The sequence below is a fragment of the Clarias gariepinus genome, chromosome 22, assembly GCF_024256425.1.
Source record: "Clarias gariepinus isolate MV-2021 ecotype Netherlands chromosome 22, CGAR_prim_01v2, whole genome shotgun sequence".
NCBI classification, from domain to species: Eukaryota; Metazoa; Chordata; class Actinopteri; order Siluriformes; family Clariidae; genus Clarias; species Clarias gariepinus.
The window spans coordinates 6,229,266-6,250,593 of NC_071121.1; the positions used below are offsets into that span (position 1 = coordinate 6,229,266).

At 37.9% G+C, this 21,328-nt stretch overlaps 1 protein-coding gene across 1 annotated transcript; it reads right to left on the reverse strand.

The window, feature by feature from the left end:
• Positions 1-548: 548 nt before the first annotated feature.
• Positions 549-19,675, reverse strand: smc1a (structural maintenance of chromosomes 1A). The gene is made up of 26 exons (XM_053482597.1): positions 19,521-19,675; positions 17,604-17,792; positions 17,397-17,509; positions 16,763-16,966; positions 16,434-16,672; positions 15,994-16,252; positions 15,088-15,228; positions 14,052-14,134; positions 13,812-13,911; positions 13,486-13,593; positions 11,335-11,520; positions 11,066-11,245; positions 10,827-10,973; positions 10,580-10,717; positions 10,379-10,495; positions 9,120-9,226; positions 8,908-9,049; positions 8,453-8,598; positions 8,188-8,341; positions 7,847-7,957; positions 7,557-7,713; positions 4,601-4,755; positions 3,279-3,430; positions 1,776-1,845; positions 1,553-1,687; positions 549-1,188 (listed from the first exon to the last, which is right to left on the reverse strand). Exons 1-26 carry the CDS (start codon positions 19,627-19,629, stop codon positions 1,108-1,110), a joined length of 3,723 nt encoding a protein of 1,240 aa, XP_053338572.1. The 5' UTR covers positions 19,630-19,675; the 3' UTR covers positions 549-1,107.
• Between the last annotated feature and the right edge of the window lie 1,653 nt (positions 19,676-21,328).

Here is a 21,328-nt window from a genome sequence, read left to right on the forward strand (position 1 = left end):
AGTGAGTGAGTTTAAACTCAAACCTCAAATACTTGAAAAACAAGTTATTCTAAAAAATAATGTCAACTTCAGTCTAATGTGTTCTGCTTCTGAAAAGTTCAGGAACAAAAAGCTCTACAGAACCAATAAATAACCACTTTAATTTTGCATACTTTAAATAATAACCCTGGTATTTACTGTATATATCTTACAGCTGATAGAACCCTGGCCGCAAAATGTTTGTGAACCCGAGACAGAGTACAGAATACATAACCATAGATACCGTAGGATATAGCAATATTTCAGGAACAAGATCTGACTGTTCCCATCATGGACAGAGAAACAAATATTGTTAATCAGCACAGTTAGCTTAATGGAATTCAAGTTATTTTTTGAAAAGGTTAAAGTTTGGATAGATAGATAGATAGATAGATAGATAGATAGATAGATAGATAGATAGATAGATAGATAGATAGATAGATAGATAGATAGATAGACAGAGACAGACAGACAAATATTGTTTTAATCAGTTCCAGGTAATGATATTTTTTACGTAGCTACATGCTGAGTTATACATATCCACTTGCTATTTATTATGTTATTTATTTATTTATTAATTTTTTGCATTTAACAAGTGCTACATTAATACTGGATTTGCTTTACACTGTACTTAGGTACATCGTAGCTCTTTCAGTGGCAGATGGTTTCTTTTTCTCTTTCATTTCAGACATTACCATAAAAGGACAAAAAAAAAAATAGCATTAACAAGCCACTAGTTTGTGGTTAAAGATTACAGATCTCAAACATGTACACTCATGATCACAAATGCAGCACAAGCTCATTCTTTCACTGTGATTTCCATGGGCATCAGACATTGTACTGTATTAACAATGAAAAGACATAATTTCTCTATGACATTAGTGTTGCAAGTCTATGTTAGCATTCACAGTTCGTAAACACATTTAATATGGGTCGAAAATACGGTAATCCGACAATGGTGTAAGATCATGCACACACAACACAGTGCACAAATCTCTTCTACACACTGCAGAGGATTTCGCACGCACTAAACTCACATTATTGGTGTTTTAATATTTACCACCGTTAATTAATTAAATCAACGTGAACTCAGTCGTTGGGATTCGGATTGGCATCAGGATACTGGGAGAGGTCAAAGGTCAGCACTTTACTGATGACACAGTCTCCTTGCTGCGGGGACGGAAAAAAAAATCAGCCGTTAGTGTTTATGCACATTAAAATACTTACGACTTACAACACAGTGCTCCTGAATTCTGGAATTTCAAGATTTGTGATTTATTAATACATTTAAATTTGTAATCTGTAGCAAATTACAGGGTATAATTAGAATAAATCATTTGTGAGACATGCTGTAGAGAAAAAATATTACTTTTGGATTCTAACAGTAAGTTTGCTCCATTGTTAATTATTCTTTAAATCCTTATTAAAACTGTATGTATTTCAAAAGTCATGTCAATGTATTAATTATGTAAACTTGTCTGTTTGTCTGTTTTATGCATTTATGGTTTAAACACACACACACACACACACACACCTCAGGGTAAACTCCAATGAGAGAATCAGCCTTGGTATAAAACTCTTCTTTTAGTGAAATGACCACTGCCTGAAAGTTTTGGAGTGACTGGTCTTTTATATAATTGGCCACCTGCAGGAAATAAACAGCAAAAATCTTAAATAAAAAAGTTGCAAATTAAACGGAATGCCATTTTAATGGATTTGTATTTATTCCTATATAGTGAAAAAGAAATTACACACACCTTGCCAATATTGGTGTTATCAAGCGCAGCATCAATCTCATCGAGGACAAAAAATGGAGCAGGCTTGTAGCTAATGAAAATTCATATGTAAAAAAAATAAATGTAGCACAGTACAATGTATGTGCTGTCCAGAGGAAACATTGAGACTTTATTAAAATGAGCAAAAATGAATGCATAAATTTTTTTTTACCCATTCTGTGAATGATATTTTGGAGCTTAAATGTATATACAGAAGAGACTGAATAGTTTTAGTTAAATTACATTTTTTTATTTAAAGTTTTCTGAAAAATACTGATTTCATAATTACCAGGACACTACCAGGTAATGATAACTGTCTATAAATTATACAGTGCATGCTATACTATAATTATATAGTCTGATTGTTGGAGACAATAGATTGTATTGTATTGCACTCAACGACTATCATTGCTATCCTGATCAATGTGGATCAATCCTAACTGATTTCTGCTTTCTGCCATCACTGACATAATGCTTATGATTAACTTGTAGCTTCTATATACTGAAACGTTATTGACTCTACCATTACTAAATTCTTATTAAGTTAGAAACTCAGTTCATGTACTGTCCTAATCACTCAAATGGACAAAAAGTCAATTATATAGATTAAGTTGCTAACAGGAAAGACTAACATCCAACTGCAGGTCCACTCAGGATCCTGAACTTTTTTTAAACTTCCAGTATCACTAACACCACCGCCAGCACCGTTATACCAAATACTGGCGCTCCCCAGGGATGTGTACTCAGTCCACTGTTGTTTAACCTGCTGACTCAAAGCTGTGCTGCAAAGTACAGGTTAAATCAAGTTGGCTGATTACTTTATACAGAGAGGAGGTGGCGAAGCAGCTAACAGAATGATATCGAGACAACAATCTATCTCTTAGTGATGATAAAACCAAAGAGATGATTTTTGACATCAGGAGGACCTAAGTAGACCAATACATATTACCACTACATATTAATGATATAACCAGCACTGGAGAGAGTCAAAAGACCCAAGTGTGTTTATGTGACCTCGCACCAAGCCATTTCCATATATTTGGGTCATTAAAGGAGTTCCCGGGAGGCCATCATTTCAGATGTGAAGCCGACAGTCCACTCAGGGCTTCAACGTACTGAGAAACTTTTTTAAGGTGATTGTATCCAAGCACTAGTGAAACGCTTGTATAAGTGTATTAGTGTAGCGGGGGATTACTGTATATAGAGAAAAATAAAGGTAGTTTTTACGCTCCTAACTGTTTTGTTATTTTACACAATCAAAAGTCCCAGTTTGACATGTACACTTATAGAAGTTTGAGCATTTAGTTTTTAAAAATAAAAACTAATGGATTGTTTGAATAAAAAGTGTTAGATTACTAAACGATGGATTAATCATGTGTAATATTTATTTCATCCAATCATTTTGGCTCATTTTTATAATTGGTGCCAATAATTCTCCAGGATTTTGTAAAATAAATAATTTATTTCTGTACATTTATATTTTACCTGTGAATGGCGAAAAGCAGAGCGAGGGCTGCCACTGTCTTCTCCCCTCCAGACAGGTTGTCCATCGGTCTGAATCTCTTTCCTGGAGCCACACAGTTGTAATTGATCCCATCTAAGTATGGTTCTTCAGGGTTCTCAGGGCCTAGGAATGCCTGGGTGGAATATATAAACTTATTTACAGCGATGCATTAAGCATTCATACTTACACAGTTGGCATCAAGCAGGGATAATCCATTATCATTAAAAAGATCTCAGGCACAGGTCTAAACGTGATGTCAAACTAAGGTATAAATGCAAACTAACAATGAAGAGGATTACGGCAGAAGACAATTAAATGGGCTACATTAATCATGGGGAACAGACCAACATGCACACATTATGGAACAGACCAACGATAAAGTAGGGACAGAGATTGGACTAAAATGCAGAACAAAAAGCACAGCATGATTTAATAACAGGAATGCAGTGCTTGGTGCTTTTAGACTGCCTGGCATGGCAGTCCATAACAAGTGACTTATCTGACCCTAATGTGAATGCATTTGTCCCCTGAATCGGCACACATGTGCATATCTCTATGTCTTTGCTCACTTCATCAGGGTTAAAGCAGAATAAGTCATAAAATACCATAAGTTGAGATATATCGTTATTGGGAAAATTGATTTGTCCAGCAGTATATAAAAATGTGCAATGCTGTAGAAAGTACGGACAGTACAGTGTACAGTATAAATACAAAAGAAAAAAGAAAACAATCACACAAAGTGCTGGAAAAACTTCAAAATAAGTAAAAAAGGTTCAAACTTAACGGGAGCTGCTGTAACAGGCTGATACTCTGGCGGCACCAGACTACGATACAGTATGCTTGGATTTTGTTCTGGAGTACAGCAAGCAGAGAAGGAAGGAAGCCAGATGCCGCGCTTAAGCTGTTTTAGCAGCTGTTGCTAGCACTGCTAAGAAATCCCAGTGCTGACGGCGCTGCAGCGAGTGCCCTACCCGTGTACATCATCATTAATTCAGTACATATCGGATATATATCCAATCTAGGACCACATACGGAAATGACTCGCATCCAATCTGAAAATATCCGATTTGTGCATTCAGACTGCCCTAGAATTCAGATCTGTGTCACAGTAGGGTAGGAAAAAATCTGATTTTAGTCACTTTAGACTGATAAAGCCATACACACAGCGTGCATAATACATCAGGTTTGGGTTTGTTCTGTAAAGCACTGAAATGATTGTCTGTGATAACCGGCTATACCCTAAAGATGCAGATCACAGTAATCTCTGAGACATCTTGACAATGATGTTGTTTTTATTCCAGACCTGTGCGCTGCTGTTCCGTGAGAGGGCTTTGTAGATTTCATCAATATTGGTGGCGACAGACTCGAAGCAGGTATTAAATCGGTCGAACCTCTCCTTCTTAATTTGCTCAAATGCCTGCTTGGCCTTCTTAGCTCTCTTTCGTGCTGCTTCAAACTCTGAAAAATACGCAAAAAAACAGTACAGGCAAATCTGAACAGCTTTTAAGAGAATGAGCTCATGTGCAAAACTTTAAATGAAAAATCTTCACCTTAAAGCAAAAAAAAAAATGTCTGCGATTACACAGTCAGAGCTTTAAGGTTACTTTTACAAATCTATCTAGCGAATTGGCTTGGAGTGCTCTTTGGTATAGAATATTAGGTTTTTCCCCCTCTTTCAAACCCTTTGTTTTTATTTCTGCAGCGGAGGCCAAAAGTATTAAGACAACTTGTGTTATAGTTCTCCTGATGCACAAATCATTATTATTGAATATTAAATTATCCCAATTAGCCTAATCTGCATGTCCTTGGAAACCAGAGTACCCAAAGGAAACCCACCATGCACACAGAACTGAGACGAGAAAAATCTGTGGGAGATAAGAAGATGAAGAGGCTACAAGTTTTTCTGTTGAATATTCAGCATAAAAACTTTCAGACTAAGACTGAGATGGATGAAAGAATTGAAGTCCTTGAAAGATGTTTATCCACAATGTATGAAGCTCTTAAATCCGAAGAGGCTCTTAAAGAAAGTGAAAGTCTACAGGAAAAAGTTGCAAGACTCGCTCTGCATGGAAACAGAGCTTAGAGGAAAACTATAGCAGGTTCGGATTCAGAAAAAGACTGAGATAAACAGGAGGTTGGAATATCTTTAAAATAACTAGAGTAAAGGATTGAATGCCCTGCGGTTGTTTTAGGAAAGAATGAAGTGAAGGCAAAGAAATGTTAGATTTTGGATGCGCTAGCACTGCACCCTGTTCCCAAATGGGGACGAGCCCAAAGAGAATAAAACCCCAAACTGGACATCACTGGCTCTCAGAAGGCTGAAGCAACAAACTGCAATAACTCTGGTGAGGAGAGCAAAATGAATCATCACCACCTACTGTCTGAAATACCAATTTACAGCAGACCAAAGCAGACAGAACAGAAGTGTGGAAGCTCTGCATCCTTTAAAACTTTAAAGGGTGATGAAATTCCAGTGAAACCTCTCAAAACTAGACAGAAAGCAACATCAAGTACTCGCACCAGTGGACATTGATAACTGGACTAAAAGACATGAAACAACCCTGAACAGTTGAAATAAAAACTTGGAAAGATTACCAGTTACTGTATAATCGACATCTGTATAGTGCTGTAATGATTTCTAGTGCGTCAACAACAGCAAGAGAGCAAAGGGAAAGATAAGCAAAACCTGGAAGCAGCATGGACCGCCCTGGAGCACTGGATCTGAACCCAGGCACATGTCAACTAGGGGAAAAAAATCACATGCTGTGCTTAAGGTCAAAATCAGCCTTTTCTTGTTGTCGTGGACCTTCCCATGAAGCCCATGTACCCAAATCTTTTTCTCGCTCCTCACTTACTTTTAGAAGCTTACTTGGTAGGCAGCCTCCCCATCAGCAGGTGTGTGAAGGGGTGGAGGCACTAAATCTGGCACGGCTGGTGGGAGATTATCACCTAATGATCTAGGGCTTGATCCGCTCTTTAAAAGGGAGGCGTGGAGCTTAGCTCGAAAGATTCGGAAGTTAGAAGAAATCATAATTAACATAAAAACATAAACATAATTTAGTGAGAGTGGCATGTGAGAGGGGTGATGCCATGCACCCCAGGGACTTTAAAGGTGTGTGGATCATACAACGCTGTTTAACTGCCAGCCGAGGCACAGCCGCTGAAGGACCTCACAAGCTGTCTTGGCACTTTCAGATTTGTTTAACCCAGCTGCCAAAAGGAAAAGCTGGGACTGGGCCGGGCTGGTGGAGCTGGCTGGGCACGACTGTCAGTGTGTCGCTGGAGAGCCTGTGAGAGCCACTCTCCACACGGGTCCACTTCGCCACTCTGCTGCCGCCATCATGTCTCTCTTATCTGAGTGTCTGTGGTGCATCCCGAGTTTAATATCTTACCTGATTGAGAGAGACTTGATGCAATTAGTTAGTTGTTGAGTACATTAGAAATGTCAGTTTGGCCATTAAAGTAAGCATGATCTGAATAACTCATAAACTTACTAATTCCACCTGGTAATGTGGTTAACGCACTGAAAGACCTAAAATGAATTGATACACCTTACTTGAAGGAAAACATCATTGCCACAGGGTCACACATTACAGCTGTGCAAAAAAATGAAAGAACCCAGACATGTGGTAAAAAATGACCACAATGAATGCTTTGATTGTGGAAGACAAGGTCACTAGACGAGGGACTGTAGGGGGAAAAGCCAGAAAGGTAATAGCTAAGTCCTTGACTGCTCCAGTTCACAAGGTCAGTCAACGTAAAACAAACGCCATGATGGATCGAACAACTCTCCATAAGTCGTCTAATTGCTTTGCCTTCAATCATCAGGCTTTCCTAGGTCTTCGATTTCAATCAATTTCAAAGTGATACCACTTATGAAGGATTCATATTTAAAAACAAAGGGTTACAAAGACTTGCTGATTGAAGAAGAAGATCTATGAATACTTTGGAGGACATACTGAACAGAGACTTGATGTTTGAAGAAGAAGATTTATAGGATGAAGACAATATATACACACAGACAGGCAATGGTTAATCAGTTAATGTTAAACTAATACTAGATTTAACATTTGTAATATTTAGCTTGCAAGAAGTCGAATGTTTTGCTGGGAAATTAAAATAATCCTAGTATGTCAGCTATTTAAAGTTTTTTAAACTTTATGCTTCACTGTATGTTTTCGAGGAGGTCTGCCCACAGATTATTGTCACTTTAATTCTCCTCCCTGGGCAAAGACACCTTCGTACATTAGTTTCCTTACCATCACTGGTCTCCTGGAACTTGTCCCTGACGCTCTCCAGCTTCTCCATGGCTTTCATGTTGGGAGCACTGATGCGCTGGAGGATGCTCTGCTGCTCGTTCAGCCTCTGCTGCAAAGTGTTCATTTCAATCTTGATCTCTTCCTCAGATAAAGCATCCTGTTCAGAAAGAAGATGACCTACTTTTGTGAGGTTTTCATAAATATCATATATCATATCATAATAGCATTCATCATGGAAATTGCATTAAGATGAATTTGGACTTTGGTGTGTGTGCAAGCTTTTGAAATACTTTGAGGTCTTCATGTAAGTTGCTGTAGTCAATTTCAATGAGGGCTTCTTTGGCATGCACAGAGCTGGAGGTTTTGTGGCTGCTGATGGAGTCATCAACTTGAGAGCCTCCCTAAGCCGAGTTTTACAAAAAAAAAACAACAACAACAAGATTAAGTGTTCTTTGTTATAGGGTTGAAGGTTTTTTTAAGGGTCCTTTTAAAGAACCCACCAAGAAACTCACCAGCAGAGGGTTGTCATTGTCATGGTTGTCAGGCTCCTAATAGAAACCTTTCCAACTGCTAGATTGATAAGTTTAGACTGAGATTTATTTTATTTTTTTCACTCTAGCTAGCACTCTACCTCTTCCTGACTGATGTCATCCATGGTTCCAGATTTGAGAGGCAGTTTGATGTCCTGCATCTTGCAGGCTTGCAGAAGATTGTGCCTGTCACTTCGCTTCTGCTCCAGCTTCGTCTCAATAGCCGTCACTTCTTTTTGGAGCTGAGTCAGCTCTCTAGAAGTGTCACGTATTCACAAAGATCACATATGACAAATCCCAATACAATCTGTACCATCCATCCATACTTTGGGTAAAATTTAGGTGATAGTGATTATATCATCTCACTTGTTGGCAGACCCTAGTTTCTTCCGTATATCCTCCATTTCTCGGTTCTTGTCATTGACCTCTCCCTTTTTAGTGAGATGCTGGTTTTTGAGGTCTTGCAGCTGAGCCATGGTTTCATCAATAATCTTCATCTGTCTGTGCTCCTCCTGAGGGACAAATTGAGTCAAAAAAGCCATTGATGCCAGCTTAATTGACCAATCAAAAAATCATCATCAGCAGCATCATCATTAGTAACTGCTCTATCTCATGGTGCATTTGGAGAGCTGTTTAGTACATGGCACTCTAAACACACACACTCATACTGTAACTAGGGGCAATATAACATAGCCAATCCATCTACCAGCAGGTAACAAGAGAACCCATTGGGAGAACATGCAAAGCTTCACACGGACAGTCACACAAGCTCATGAGCTAAAGCAGTACCCTGGAGCCGAACTGATCCTTTTTGCCATTACCTTCTTCAGTCTTTCGATCTCACTCTCATCCTTCTTCACAGTCTGCTCCCACATCATCACTTTCTCCTGGTCCTCCTTCAGCTGGTTCTTCTCATAATCCAGCTGAATGGCTAAGCGAGTCTTCTGGGTCTCAAATTCAAGTCTGTAATTTTATTAAAGTAAATAAGTAGGCAATAGGTGAATGTCAAAGTCCAAATGTCACAAGCACACACCGTTTTTTGGCAATTTCATTCTGTCTTTTGACTTTCTCCTCTTCAAACTCTCGGATATTTCTCACTCCGATCTCTTTGCAGAATTCCACAAAGACCTCATCCTCCACCTGGAAAACAGTGTCAATAATAATAATCAATTCACAACTTTTAATTATTGGTCTAAATCGAGAGTCAGTGTTCTAGGTTTGTTTACTTATTTGGTTCATTTTAATTGCATGACTTCCAGCTTACAAAGGTCCAACACATCCAGGTACAGGGACTGCACTGAAAATGAGGTAAAAATGTGGACCGAGTCTAGTGAATTATTCCTCAAGACTGACCGCATTAAAAATACAAGAAGGTCTGGCTCTTTGTAAAGCTAAATATGAAGAAATAGGGGGCGGCTCAAGACTTCTGCACAGTACTGTATGTTTTATGGGCTGAAAAAAACACAACACAACAACTATGAGTGGACATGCTAATAAAATAGTAATGATGTTTTTTGTTAGTTCACTAAAAATGTCTATGGTTTAAAGGACAAACTGGCCAAACGTTTCTTCACAATTATAGTTCACAATTTAATTCATAAATAATTTGGCCTACAAATAAAGCAAGTCTGAGATTAGGATGTGCTCCTTGTGAAAAGGCCTGAAAAGGGACAGGACTATAGTTAATTTAGTTACCAATAAATAATAACCCTATTCGTAGGTCATTAGTGGTCTCTTCATGTATTTCATCTGTCAATCCATCTGGAAACCTCTGTAGTCCAACCATGGACTGTGGAGGCCAATGGTGATTATTGTTGTATTCATTCCGACCATTGTGGGGCCTACGGTCAACATTCACACACTTTGGGCAATTTGGGAACACAAACTATCTGCATGTCTTTGAACTGTAGGAGGAAACCCACCAAGCATGGGGAGAACATGCAAACTCCCCACAAACCCTGAGGTCGGAATCGAACCTGGACCCGGGCGGTGCAAAGCGACAGTGCCTCATTTATTAAATATTAGGTTGATATGGCATTTCCAGGTTTTCTTCAGGGTAACTAAAGTCCAAAACATACATTACAGAATGGCATAATGTGGTCACCTCAAACTGTCAAACAGTGGGGCTGGAATTGTACATCCTGTGTCTGTTTCAGCCTGCAAAACTCCAGCCGCTTTTAAGCTTGTTGTTATGTCTAAATACCAAAGTCTGCATATTCAATATTAATAGAAATTCTAAATACATCTCTTAGTGAATGGTGTAGTTGGATATCATCCAAACCACGTTCCTACCAGGTTCATGCGGTCTCGCAACTGTGTGATGTCTCTCTCACGTGATTGGATGATTCTCCGGATATCATTAATTCGGGGTCCAAAATTTGCCAGTTCGCTCTCCAGCTTTGATTTCTCCTACAAAGACAGTCAGCTACGTATGACAACATGGAATAGAAGTCTTTTAGACCCTACAAAACAATAGAATTCTCCTAAGAGCACCTGCATGTTGAGAGACAGGTGGCGTGTCTTGGTCTGTTCCAGGTCACTTTGGGAGTACTTGAGTCTCATTTGCAAGCCATGAGCCTGAGACTGCACCTGTCTCAGCTCTGCTTCCTTCCTCTTCGCCTTCATTTGCTCCTAAAAAGAGAGAATTACAAAAGATCAATAAACAACAGTAAAACACAGTTTTTACTGTCTGTATTCGTTTTAAATTCGGATCTAAAGTGGATCATCCGTGCTGTGTCACCTTGAGCTCCTCTGTAAGCTTCTCTTTTTTGTCCTTGAGCTTGTCCACAGCTTTTTCATCCCAGCGACGAGCCTTGGCTTTGAGGTCACTTGCTCCTCCAGAGATCACCCCAGACTTTTGAAAAAGTGTGCCATCCAAGGCTACGGTCTTGACAAAGAAAACCAAGAGTAAGCTGTATAGTACATGTAAAACCTGTTCCTCTGTACGTATGCCAGACACATTCTGCTGGTTTTGTTCACCTTATGCCTGTAAGGGCCTCCGAAGGCGATCCTGCGTGCGTCCTCCACATTCTCACACACAAGTGCATTTCCACAGGCATATTGCAAAGCTTTCTTAATATGAGGTGGCTCATAGCGGATGACATCAATCACCAGCTTGGCTCCTCGCAGCTCCCTCAATTTCTCATCTGTGGGTTTCACCTTTAGGGAGCAATGCAAGAGAAACCAATTATGACTGAAAAATGACTGGAATCGCACAACTGATTTAAAATTTCCACTCCAGGCTTTACCTCCAGGTAGTCCAGGGGCAGGAAAGTCTCCGGTTCTCCTCTTTGCTCTTTGATGTACTGGATGCAGTCTCTACCGGTTTTCTCCGAGTCCACAATGATGGCATCCATGTTCTTTCCCAGAACTTTTGTCACAGCGATCTGATATTTCTTTTGCGTGGGCTGGCACAAGTCAATAAGCCTGCCATACTGAGCAGGTAAAGGCATTAAGTAAGGAAACAAATACTCAGAGGTGTACTATTAAGGGAAATTCATCAGTGATGCCACTGTCTTGGCAACCCTGTTATACCACAGCAATTAGATTAAACAACAACGTATCATACCTATTACTGGGATATAGCTACATTTAATATTGAGTTCATGTCTGAACCAGTCACATTATATTATCACTTCCAAACAGCTATTCCCTCACCAGCTTGCCAGAAAACCCAGCTTGCCATATCACCATATCACCATATCAATGTGAATAGTGCCGATATTTAGTATAACGTCACTGAGAACGTTCATGATTTGTATCACTTTTCTGTGTTTTCTGGATTCAATTCGGCTTATAGCAATAGTTCATTATATTGAAGCAACTTCCATCTGTGGCTTCTTTGGAAACTATTTTTGTTGCAAAAACAAGATTATCTGGCCAGGTTTGCATCTAATATGTCAGTTAGAGCCCAGCTACAGTATGTGCCATCTGGCACATCAAGCGATAAATACTCGCCACCCCTGGAGAGGTACCTGTCGTTACAGAGACAGTTTCTTACAGGGGGTTGCCAGATCGATGCCCGATTGTATAAGAGCAGGTGACGGTGAAGGACTTTGCTCAAGTGCCCAATAGCAGAGGTGTGTAAAGTACACAATTAAAGTACTTGAGTAAACATTTACATTCCCTAAGGCAACAGTAGAAGACCTCAATTTACTTGTGTACTTGAGTAAACCTACACAAGCACTCAACTCCAAGTAACAAAAGTACAGGGCGTGTGTTGGCCCACAGTACCCTTCTCCATAGTAAACCATCTCTCTCTCTCTCCTCCTTATTTCCAATTGTTAATGTACTGTTTTTGTCACTGTCATGCAATTGCACATACTAGTCAGCAGGTGGCTACAAATCCTACAAACCAATGTGGTTAGGTATCACACCGTCACGCAGAAATAAAGTAGGAGTATTTGCTGTATTTTTGTCCAGAGTAAAAGTAAACAAGTAACCTCTAATAAATCTACTCCAGTACAGATACATCAAATATGTACTTAAGTACGATAACGAAGTACATTTACTGATCAGCACTCCAGCACCTGAACCACCAAGCTACAGGTTCCTCTAACCCAATATATCAGGTACCCATTATAAAAGCTGCCTCTCAGCCTAATCAGGGACTATTTACCCTCCTTCCATCAGTAAGGCGCTACTGATGCATTTGCACCTGCACAAACAGATTGAGTAATAGCTTTTCCATTCCATACTGAAAACTGATCACAATAGATTATCTGTTTATATTTACTTTAACTTATGATGCACTGCTTATTTATCATGCATCTTCTATATAGTAATTTAAAATAATTTAAAAAGTGTCTCTACTACTTTATATACTATTGTATATAACAATGGATACAGACCACATATAACTTATTTATAATAACCACCGCACATTCTATACATAAGACAACCATACACCTTAGCATAATCACCCCATACCTGTATATTTTTATTTGTAATTTATTGTAAATAAGTCATTTATGCACTTCTGGTTAAATGCCAACTGAATTTCATTGGATTTGTACAGTACTTTGCACAATGACAATTAAGTGTAATCTAATCTAATGTAATCTAATCTCAAATTGTTTTGTTATACTGATGATCTACACAGCTGTGATTACCTGCATCCTTCAGCCTACAGCTGTATCAGTGTCATGCTGATCGCCACCTCGACAGTTTGTGTAATATTGCTTAATACAAACATTATAGAACGATCAATAATGCCTTGAGTTAATGTAATATTACTACTGTATCAAAGCTGATGTTAGAAATTTTATTACCAATTTACAGTACAACCAATCAGATTCAAGAATCCATTAGTTGCGTAGTGATGGTGTAAGTAAACAGAATTATTTTTAAGCAGGTAAACTGAAAAGGACCGGATGGTAATCAATGAATCTTTCACTCACTACAGAGCCGGGGTACAACCTCTTGATGCTCTCCATGATCTCAGCTTTGCGCTGTTGACGACTGTTTTCCTGCCTGTCAATTCTCGCATCCCCAAGTTGCTCCATCACCTGTATTATTATTATTATTATTATTATTATTAATATTGTTTATATTATTATTTTTATAATAATAATTATTATTATTATTATTATTATTATTAATAATAATAATAATATTGTTTATATTATTATTTTTTATAATAATAATAATAATAATAATTATTATTATTATTATTATTATTATTGCTGATGTTGTTGTGTACGTGGATGTTTTTTTTTTTTTTTACCTGGTTTAATTCCATGTTTATTTCATCAATCCTCCTTTTGGCAAGCTCCACTTCCTCAGTCAGCTCCTCCTCCATCCTTCTCTGTTCGTCTAATGACTGCCTGGTGAGAAATAATTTAAAAGTTCATTTTGAAAAGCTTGAATAAGTGTTAAATAATTCATACCAAACTGAGATTTAATATTTTGAGTTCTATACATACATGAAGCGAAGCAGGGTAAAAACAAAGAGTTATGGTTATACCTGCTGGTCGCAATGTAATCTTCCAGCTTCTCGATGCGTTTCTGGTTTTCCTCAATCTCTCTTATTTTCTGCTTGATTTTGGCCTGTGGTGCACAACAGTAAAGTAAGGTCATAATGGCAGATTCCCACAATAGCCCTTTTCACATTTCGACTTTTTTAATCCCTTAGCAATCTGAGACAGGCTTCAGTGTGAATACATTTCTGGGAAGACGTTCTGCTGCAGAGACATCAGAGAATTTTCAACTCTTGTGAAGAAAAGAACATTCCTGAAAAGATGATGAGGTCTTGACTATTTATCTGCCAAAATAATTTTTTGTTATGAAAAAGTGTTCAAGTCAAACCGGGACTTGTTATGAAATTTCTCATGCATGATGGAGTAAAACTGATATTTTTACAGACGTAATTGAGCTACTGTTACATTGTACATACAGTCCTGACCTCGCTCCAAGCCATTTCCACATGTTATGGCCATTAAAGGAGTTCCTGGGAGGCCAGTGTTTCAGACGTGAAGCCAGCAGTCCGATCACATACTGAGAAAACTAGTGAAATGCTGGGATACAAGCATTAGTGTAACAGGGGATTATATGGAGAGAAAAAAAACAATGTTTACTTTCATAACTGTGTTTTGGTATTCTGCGCAATCAAAAGTCCTGGTTTGACTTGAATGCTTCTCATATTAAAACAACAGCATAGTTAAACAACGTAAAGGCTTGAATTTTTTACAAAAATAAGGGAATTAGAAATGTCTGCAACATTGCAAAAAAAAAAAAAAAACGATACAATACAAGATGCCTCATTTTAATTAAATGTATTATAAAAGCAACAATAAGCATCAAGCATTCAAATCAATAGCACGTGGGTTTTGATTCATGCACACTCACATGCCATACAAACTTAAATAATTCTTTGAATTGTGTAAAGCTGCTTTGCGACAATGACACTTGTTAAAAGCGCTATACAAACAAAAATTAAATTGAATTGAATTATATAACCCAGCTTTGGTTTGGGAAGTGTATTTGCGTTAATGTACGTCTACCTCAGTCTCCACTTTCTTCCTCTCCTCTAGATCCAGTCTGTCCTGGTCAGCTTTCTGATCCCGGTTGAACTTCTCCAGCTCCTGAGCCAGAGTGGCTGCTCGCTTACTCGCCTCCTCCTTCAGCCTGTGATACTGCTTCACCTGCAGAACATTTGGATGATAAATACAGGTGAAAATAATATGAACTGAAATAGTGAAATCCTAAAGTCTAGGTCTGCGTATCTCTCTAACCCAGCACACATGATATTATAGGCAAAAAGGGGTGGTGTCTTACCCTCGGTCATTAGCTACACATTAAAATCCCCAGTGTTAATTTAACTTTAAATGTTCGGTTAAGTCTGATTGGAAGGAGGTCAACTGAAAAACCATTAAGTCCTCTAAATCATCAGGTTTTTCAGGCTTTTTTTTAAGGAATATTATACGTTTTGTCAGGTCTAGCGAGGACAATTCCCCTCCGAGACCATCAGAGGAAACCCTCGCTCACTATTTTTAAAATTCAGCTTCTGTCTGCAGAAATAAATATATATTGTATTTGCTACTGTATCATCATATTTGCACTAGGAGAAGCTTTTTTCATTATTCCACTCCTTTGTTTTAGTTTTTCTAGGTTTGGTTTCTTCCTAGTCTTTGTACATTTTTTTTTGTTTTTATATTATTAAAGTCACTTATGCACTTGTATCTGAACCCCAGGATTTTGTGAAAGCTTTGGGGAGCTAGGAACCTGTAATAAAGAAGTCTTACACTTGCACATATTACCAAGGGAAGAGTGTGGTACAGCACTGGTAATTATTATTCTTACAGTATATTGTTCGAACCTGTTGGACAATTAAAATAAACTACACCTCCCGGGTGCTTGGCACACTCATAAATAAGGAGCCTTGTTCTAATTCAAACAATTTTTCAGACCTGGTTCTCCTCCAGAGTGAGGTCCTGCCCTTGACTCTGAGCCTCCTCTTCCATGCGCTCCTCAAACTCCTGCCTGGACATCTCCACAGCTCCCTGTTCTCGATCCAGCTCCTCCATGTCGGCTTTACGCTTCTTGTACATCTTCTGAGCGTTCTGCAGAGACTTGCGTGCCGCCTCCAGCTTCTTTATCTTGTGTGAGGTGTTCTCCTTGGCCTTGATGTACTGAGGCCGTTTCTGGTTCAGCTCAGCATCCTTCTCTCTGCAGGAACAGAAAGTGCTGTTAGAATGACAGAATATTCAGGAGTGTGAGCTTCACTCTAAAGTAGAGACATTATTTTTATCTTTTTTATGTAATGTAGGTATCTCAATCTATTTCCTCTCATATTTCTAACACATGAACGATTTAAAAGATTTAAGTCATATAATTTTTTGCCACACACTTTATCTCCTTCTCCACATTCTGCTGCTCCCTCATCATCCTCCCCAGTTCTCTCTTCTTGTCCTTCAGCTCCTCTTCGATATGATCCATCCTCTTCCTGTCTTTCTCGATCTCCCGGTTGCGTTGGGACAGCTCTCGGTTGAGCTTCTCAATCTCAGACTCGTTGTGGTAGAGCTTGAAAAGCTGTAATTGCACATTAGCTCTAACAACTTCATCTTTCAGCCTCTGGTAACGTTCAGCCTGCACGGTAGAAAAGAGACAGAAAGATTTCCTTTTTGCACCACAAAAAGCCAGATCAGATCATTATGTGCTATTTAGATGTCAGCAGACCTCCTCTTTCTCCTGCTTGGCTTCTTTGCGCTCAGCTGCGATGTTCTTCTTACGGTGGTAATTGAACTGCGTGTCCTCTTCGGCCTTCACCATCTCTTTCTTCCGTCTGTCGTATTCCTGAGCTAGTTCCCCGGAGCGGGAGATCTCCTCAAACAGAGCTGTTCTCTCTTTGGGGTTTTTCATGGCTATGGACTCCACAGCGCCCTTTGAGAAAAAAAAAATCAGTGAAAGAAAACTCTTGGTAGTAACTTGTGAAGATGCTGCTCACTGGCTAACATGTACAGTAGCACACGAGAATAGGCAAATGACCAAAATGCATGTAAATGCCATAAAAACTAATTGTCACAAAATATGACAATATGTAAGTCATGTAAGATGTCATGTTTTCTTTGTTTTCATGTCTTTGATGTTTGGTGTATATTGTAATTGCCTTACTCATTACAATTTTTTAAAGAAAAAATGCATATACAAATAGACTACTAAGCCAAAAAATGGAAAAAAAGATTGTGATAGATTTTTACATTTGTTATGCAAATTAATTGGAAGAAGAGGAATTTAACAATTTTATTATTTAATAATCAATTGTACATATCTATAAAACCACTACAATCATTTAAACAATTAATCTTTATACCTGAAATACTAGGAAGTTCCTAGCCTTGATGAGGATTCCCAGTTTCTCCAGTTCTTCACTGTACTCTGAGAGTCCAACCACCTTATTGTCAATCCGGTATTCAGAAGAGGCACCTAAAACACATACAGTAGAAATGCAGAATCTGCAATATTTAAAAAAATATCGAATGAGATAAAAAGCAAAAAATAACAAAAACATTTAATGTACCGATTATGACTCGTGTAAATGTGCGCTCATCGGCGTTATCCTCACAGTACACCATACTGACACATGCACGGTTAGCTGCAGGCTTTCCTACGGGGGCACCATGGATCAGATCTTTCAGTGTCTTTACACGGAGGTTACTGGTCTTTTCTGCCAGGACAAAACTGATCGCGTCCATCAGGTTGGATTTTCCTAAGTTTAAAGGGGAGGAAAAGCATGGTATAGGATGTTGATTATTGCTACTGAAAGAAAAAAAAAAACATGCCATAAATAAGGCAGGATTCATTACTTCACATATATTTTTCTTTCTTATAAAAAAAAAAATCAAATTAGTTTTACTGTAGTTAATGCATGAATACGATATAATATACAGTATAATATTTAATATTTAATAATATATACACTACAGTTCAAAAGTTTAGGGTCACTCCATGATTGTTCCTGATTTTTATTTATTTCTACATTGTAAAGGAATGCTGAAGGCATCCAAAATAATGCATTAATCTCCTTTGAACAGTTAATGGTGAGGTGTGTCTGCTACTTGTAAAGACTTCATAACGACTCTAATCTGAGGTGCTGTTAATTGGTCATTTTTTAGGCTGATAACTCTAAATTAACTTCTCGCCTGCGGCAGAGGTAGGTTTTGGTCTTCATGAGAGCCAGATTTATTATGGTGCTTGACAGATTTTGCAAATGCACTTGATAATGCTGTTCTGATCTCTGTGTTTAAAAAAACAACAACTAACTGTTGTTTTCGTTGTTTTTACGTAATTATCTAATTCAAAAATATGTAAAAGCATTTCACTGCATATCGTACTGTGTATGACTGTGTACGTGACAAATAAAATTTTAATTTGAATGTGTTATTTTATAGTTTTGAAATCCCCAGTATTGTTGTAGAATGTAGAAAATAAATCACTAAACAAAAACAAAGAAGAAATTTGCAAGTGACCCCAAACTTTTGAACGGTAGTGTGAACGGTATATATATATATATATATATATATATATATATATAATAATTTTTTTTTTAACTTGATGAAGGGTCGGCACGGTGGTGTAGCCATCTGTGTGCATGGAGTAGGCATGTTCTCCCCGAGCTTGGTGGTCATTAGGTATATTTCTTTGGATTAACTCAAACATTTAAGAAAAATATATTTAAATTTTTTTTTAATTAATTTCAACCACATCTACAGTATGTGGCCATGAGACCTTAAGCACTAAGCAACTCCTGATCAGCATCACAATGGTGTAGTGGTTAGCACTATAGCCTAGCATGTCCACGGTTCCCTCAGGTTTCCCCTGGGTACTCCGGTTTTCTCCCACAGTCCAAAGACATGTTTATTAATTTAACTGCCCTTCCCAAATTGCATGTTGTGTGTGTGGGGGAAATAGTCTCCACGACCCTGTACACATGATAAGCAGTATAGAAGATGAATGAATGAATGAATGAATGCATCAATCCAGTAACATGGTAAGTACAATACGGAGAGCTTTTGCTGTAAAATGAGTGAACATAATCCTATAATATAAAATTTAGCCATATCGCTCACCACCCTAATACACTGTAAGCATTTTTATTAGTCATGTTTATAGATTACAGATAAAGGTTGCAATGCTGCATACTTGTACTGCATTCTTCACCTGACATAGGGATGCTGATGGGATTTTGTGTCTGAGCTCTTCATAGAGAGGGGCGTGTCTCATGGCTGACAGAGTGCCACATGAAACACGATGTCTGTTAGCGCTTTTAAGACAGACACACTGATGTGATACGACCTCCTGTATTGTATATAAATGCATAAACTTAAATCTGTCTCAAATAAAACCAGCCTGTGAATTAATAAAGAATGGATCATGCGTTATTGATCAGCATTACATCCACCTGCGTGTGTCAGCAACACCAAAACGCGTGACTTACCCGAGCCGTTCGGTCCGATTATAGCCGTGAATTTGCGGAAAGGCCCGATTATTTGTCGTCCTTTATATGATTTGAAATTTTCTATCTCTATGAGTTTTAGATAGCCCATTCCGCCAGGCGCTGGGACACGTGACACTGCGGGCGGGAGAATGAACAGAGACGGGCTCGCGACTGCAGTTGGGATGCTGTGTTTGGATGCAGAAATGATCTGTTTGATGCGCTTTTAAACGGCAATGTGTGTGTGTGTGTGTGTGTGTGAAAATGCCACTATTTGCGCTTGTGCAATCTGCCGCCTGTGCCATAGTTTCAATGACGCACATCGCAGCAAAATAAAAGCTCTCTATTCTTACTCACAAACCTCAGTTTATAAATAATTACATACATACATAAATAAAAACATTTATAGTCTCCTCCTATATATTTAAATTAGACTATAAATGGAAGTAAAGCTTTCTGACCAGCAATAAATTAAGGAACTGTCTGTGGTGCTGAAATACAGAAGTACTGATGGAAGAGAAGACCCGACAATATGTGCATTTTAGGTACATTGTAACTATTAACCTATTACATTAAATACAATGTGGAATGTATGTGCAAATGTGCAGCTGTAAGGCAGCATTAGGTTTTCTTCTCTAGATACAAAGAGTTAAAGAACATACACAGTCAAAAGTTTGGAAAAACCCTCATAGTCTTTTTCCATTCATTTCTTTCTACATTGTACAATAATACTGAAGGCATCTGGAATATGCAATTATCTTAAAACCTCTGAACAGCATTTTATATTATTGAGATGTATCTGCTACTTATGCTAATCTGAGATGCTGTTTTTTATGATTTCTAAGGCTTGTAACTCTAAATGAACTTCTCTGCAGCAGAAGTAAGTTTTACTCTCACTTTCCTGGGATGGTCTTCATGAGAGCCAGTTTCATCCTGGTGATTGATGGATTTTGCAAATGCCCTTGACAATACTGTTCTTGCAAGAATTATTCCAGAACAGATGAAAATAGTGTCTTAAAATAACAACCGACTGTTCCTTGTTGCTACTTAATTACCTAATTTCATATATTTTATTCCATAGTTTTGACATTTTCAGGATTCTTTTGGAAGGTAAAAAATAAATCACAAAAAAAACATTGAAGAAGGTGCATCCAAACTTTTTACTGGTACTGTATTTAAAAAAAAATCAGGTTGGTAAGTTGTCACTTGGCTAACTTTTTTATATCTATTTTTAATATCTTCTTGACTTTAAGAGTAACCAAATAGTATACATAATATTTGTACTTATTATTTGCTACTAAAATAAATAATAGTAGGTAGCACACTCATTCAAGTAACAAAACCATTTATTAATTTATTCATATCTTCATACAATTCATGCTTTAAAGAAATAAAGGATGAACCACATAAAATAATTTAAATTACCACACTGAAAAATTATTTTTGGATAAAATTTCCTTTAGCATGTTTTGCAGACATTTCCTTAAAATGTTATAAAAACTATCAAAGCTTAAGACATTTTTTTTAATTGTCATTATTTCCAGCGTCTGAATAAAACTACTTTGATAAGTGCGGGACCATCAATCTTTTTTCCATCCCATAAAACACTGCTTTCGTTTAACAAACTTTTCCAAAACGAGCTACTAATTTACATTTACAGTTCGCATGTAACTATTTCTAGTCTTATTATTTTATCCCCAGGCGCCTGCTACATACAATAAAACCCTGTTTATACGAGCACAATAGTTTCTACTGCGTTATGATATTGATAAACTGGAGATAGAGTCAGTAATCGTGCTACTCTTCGCTTT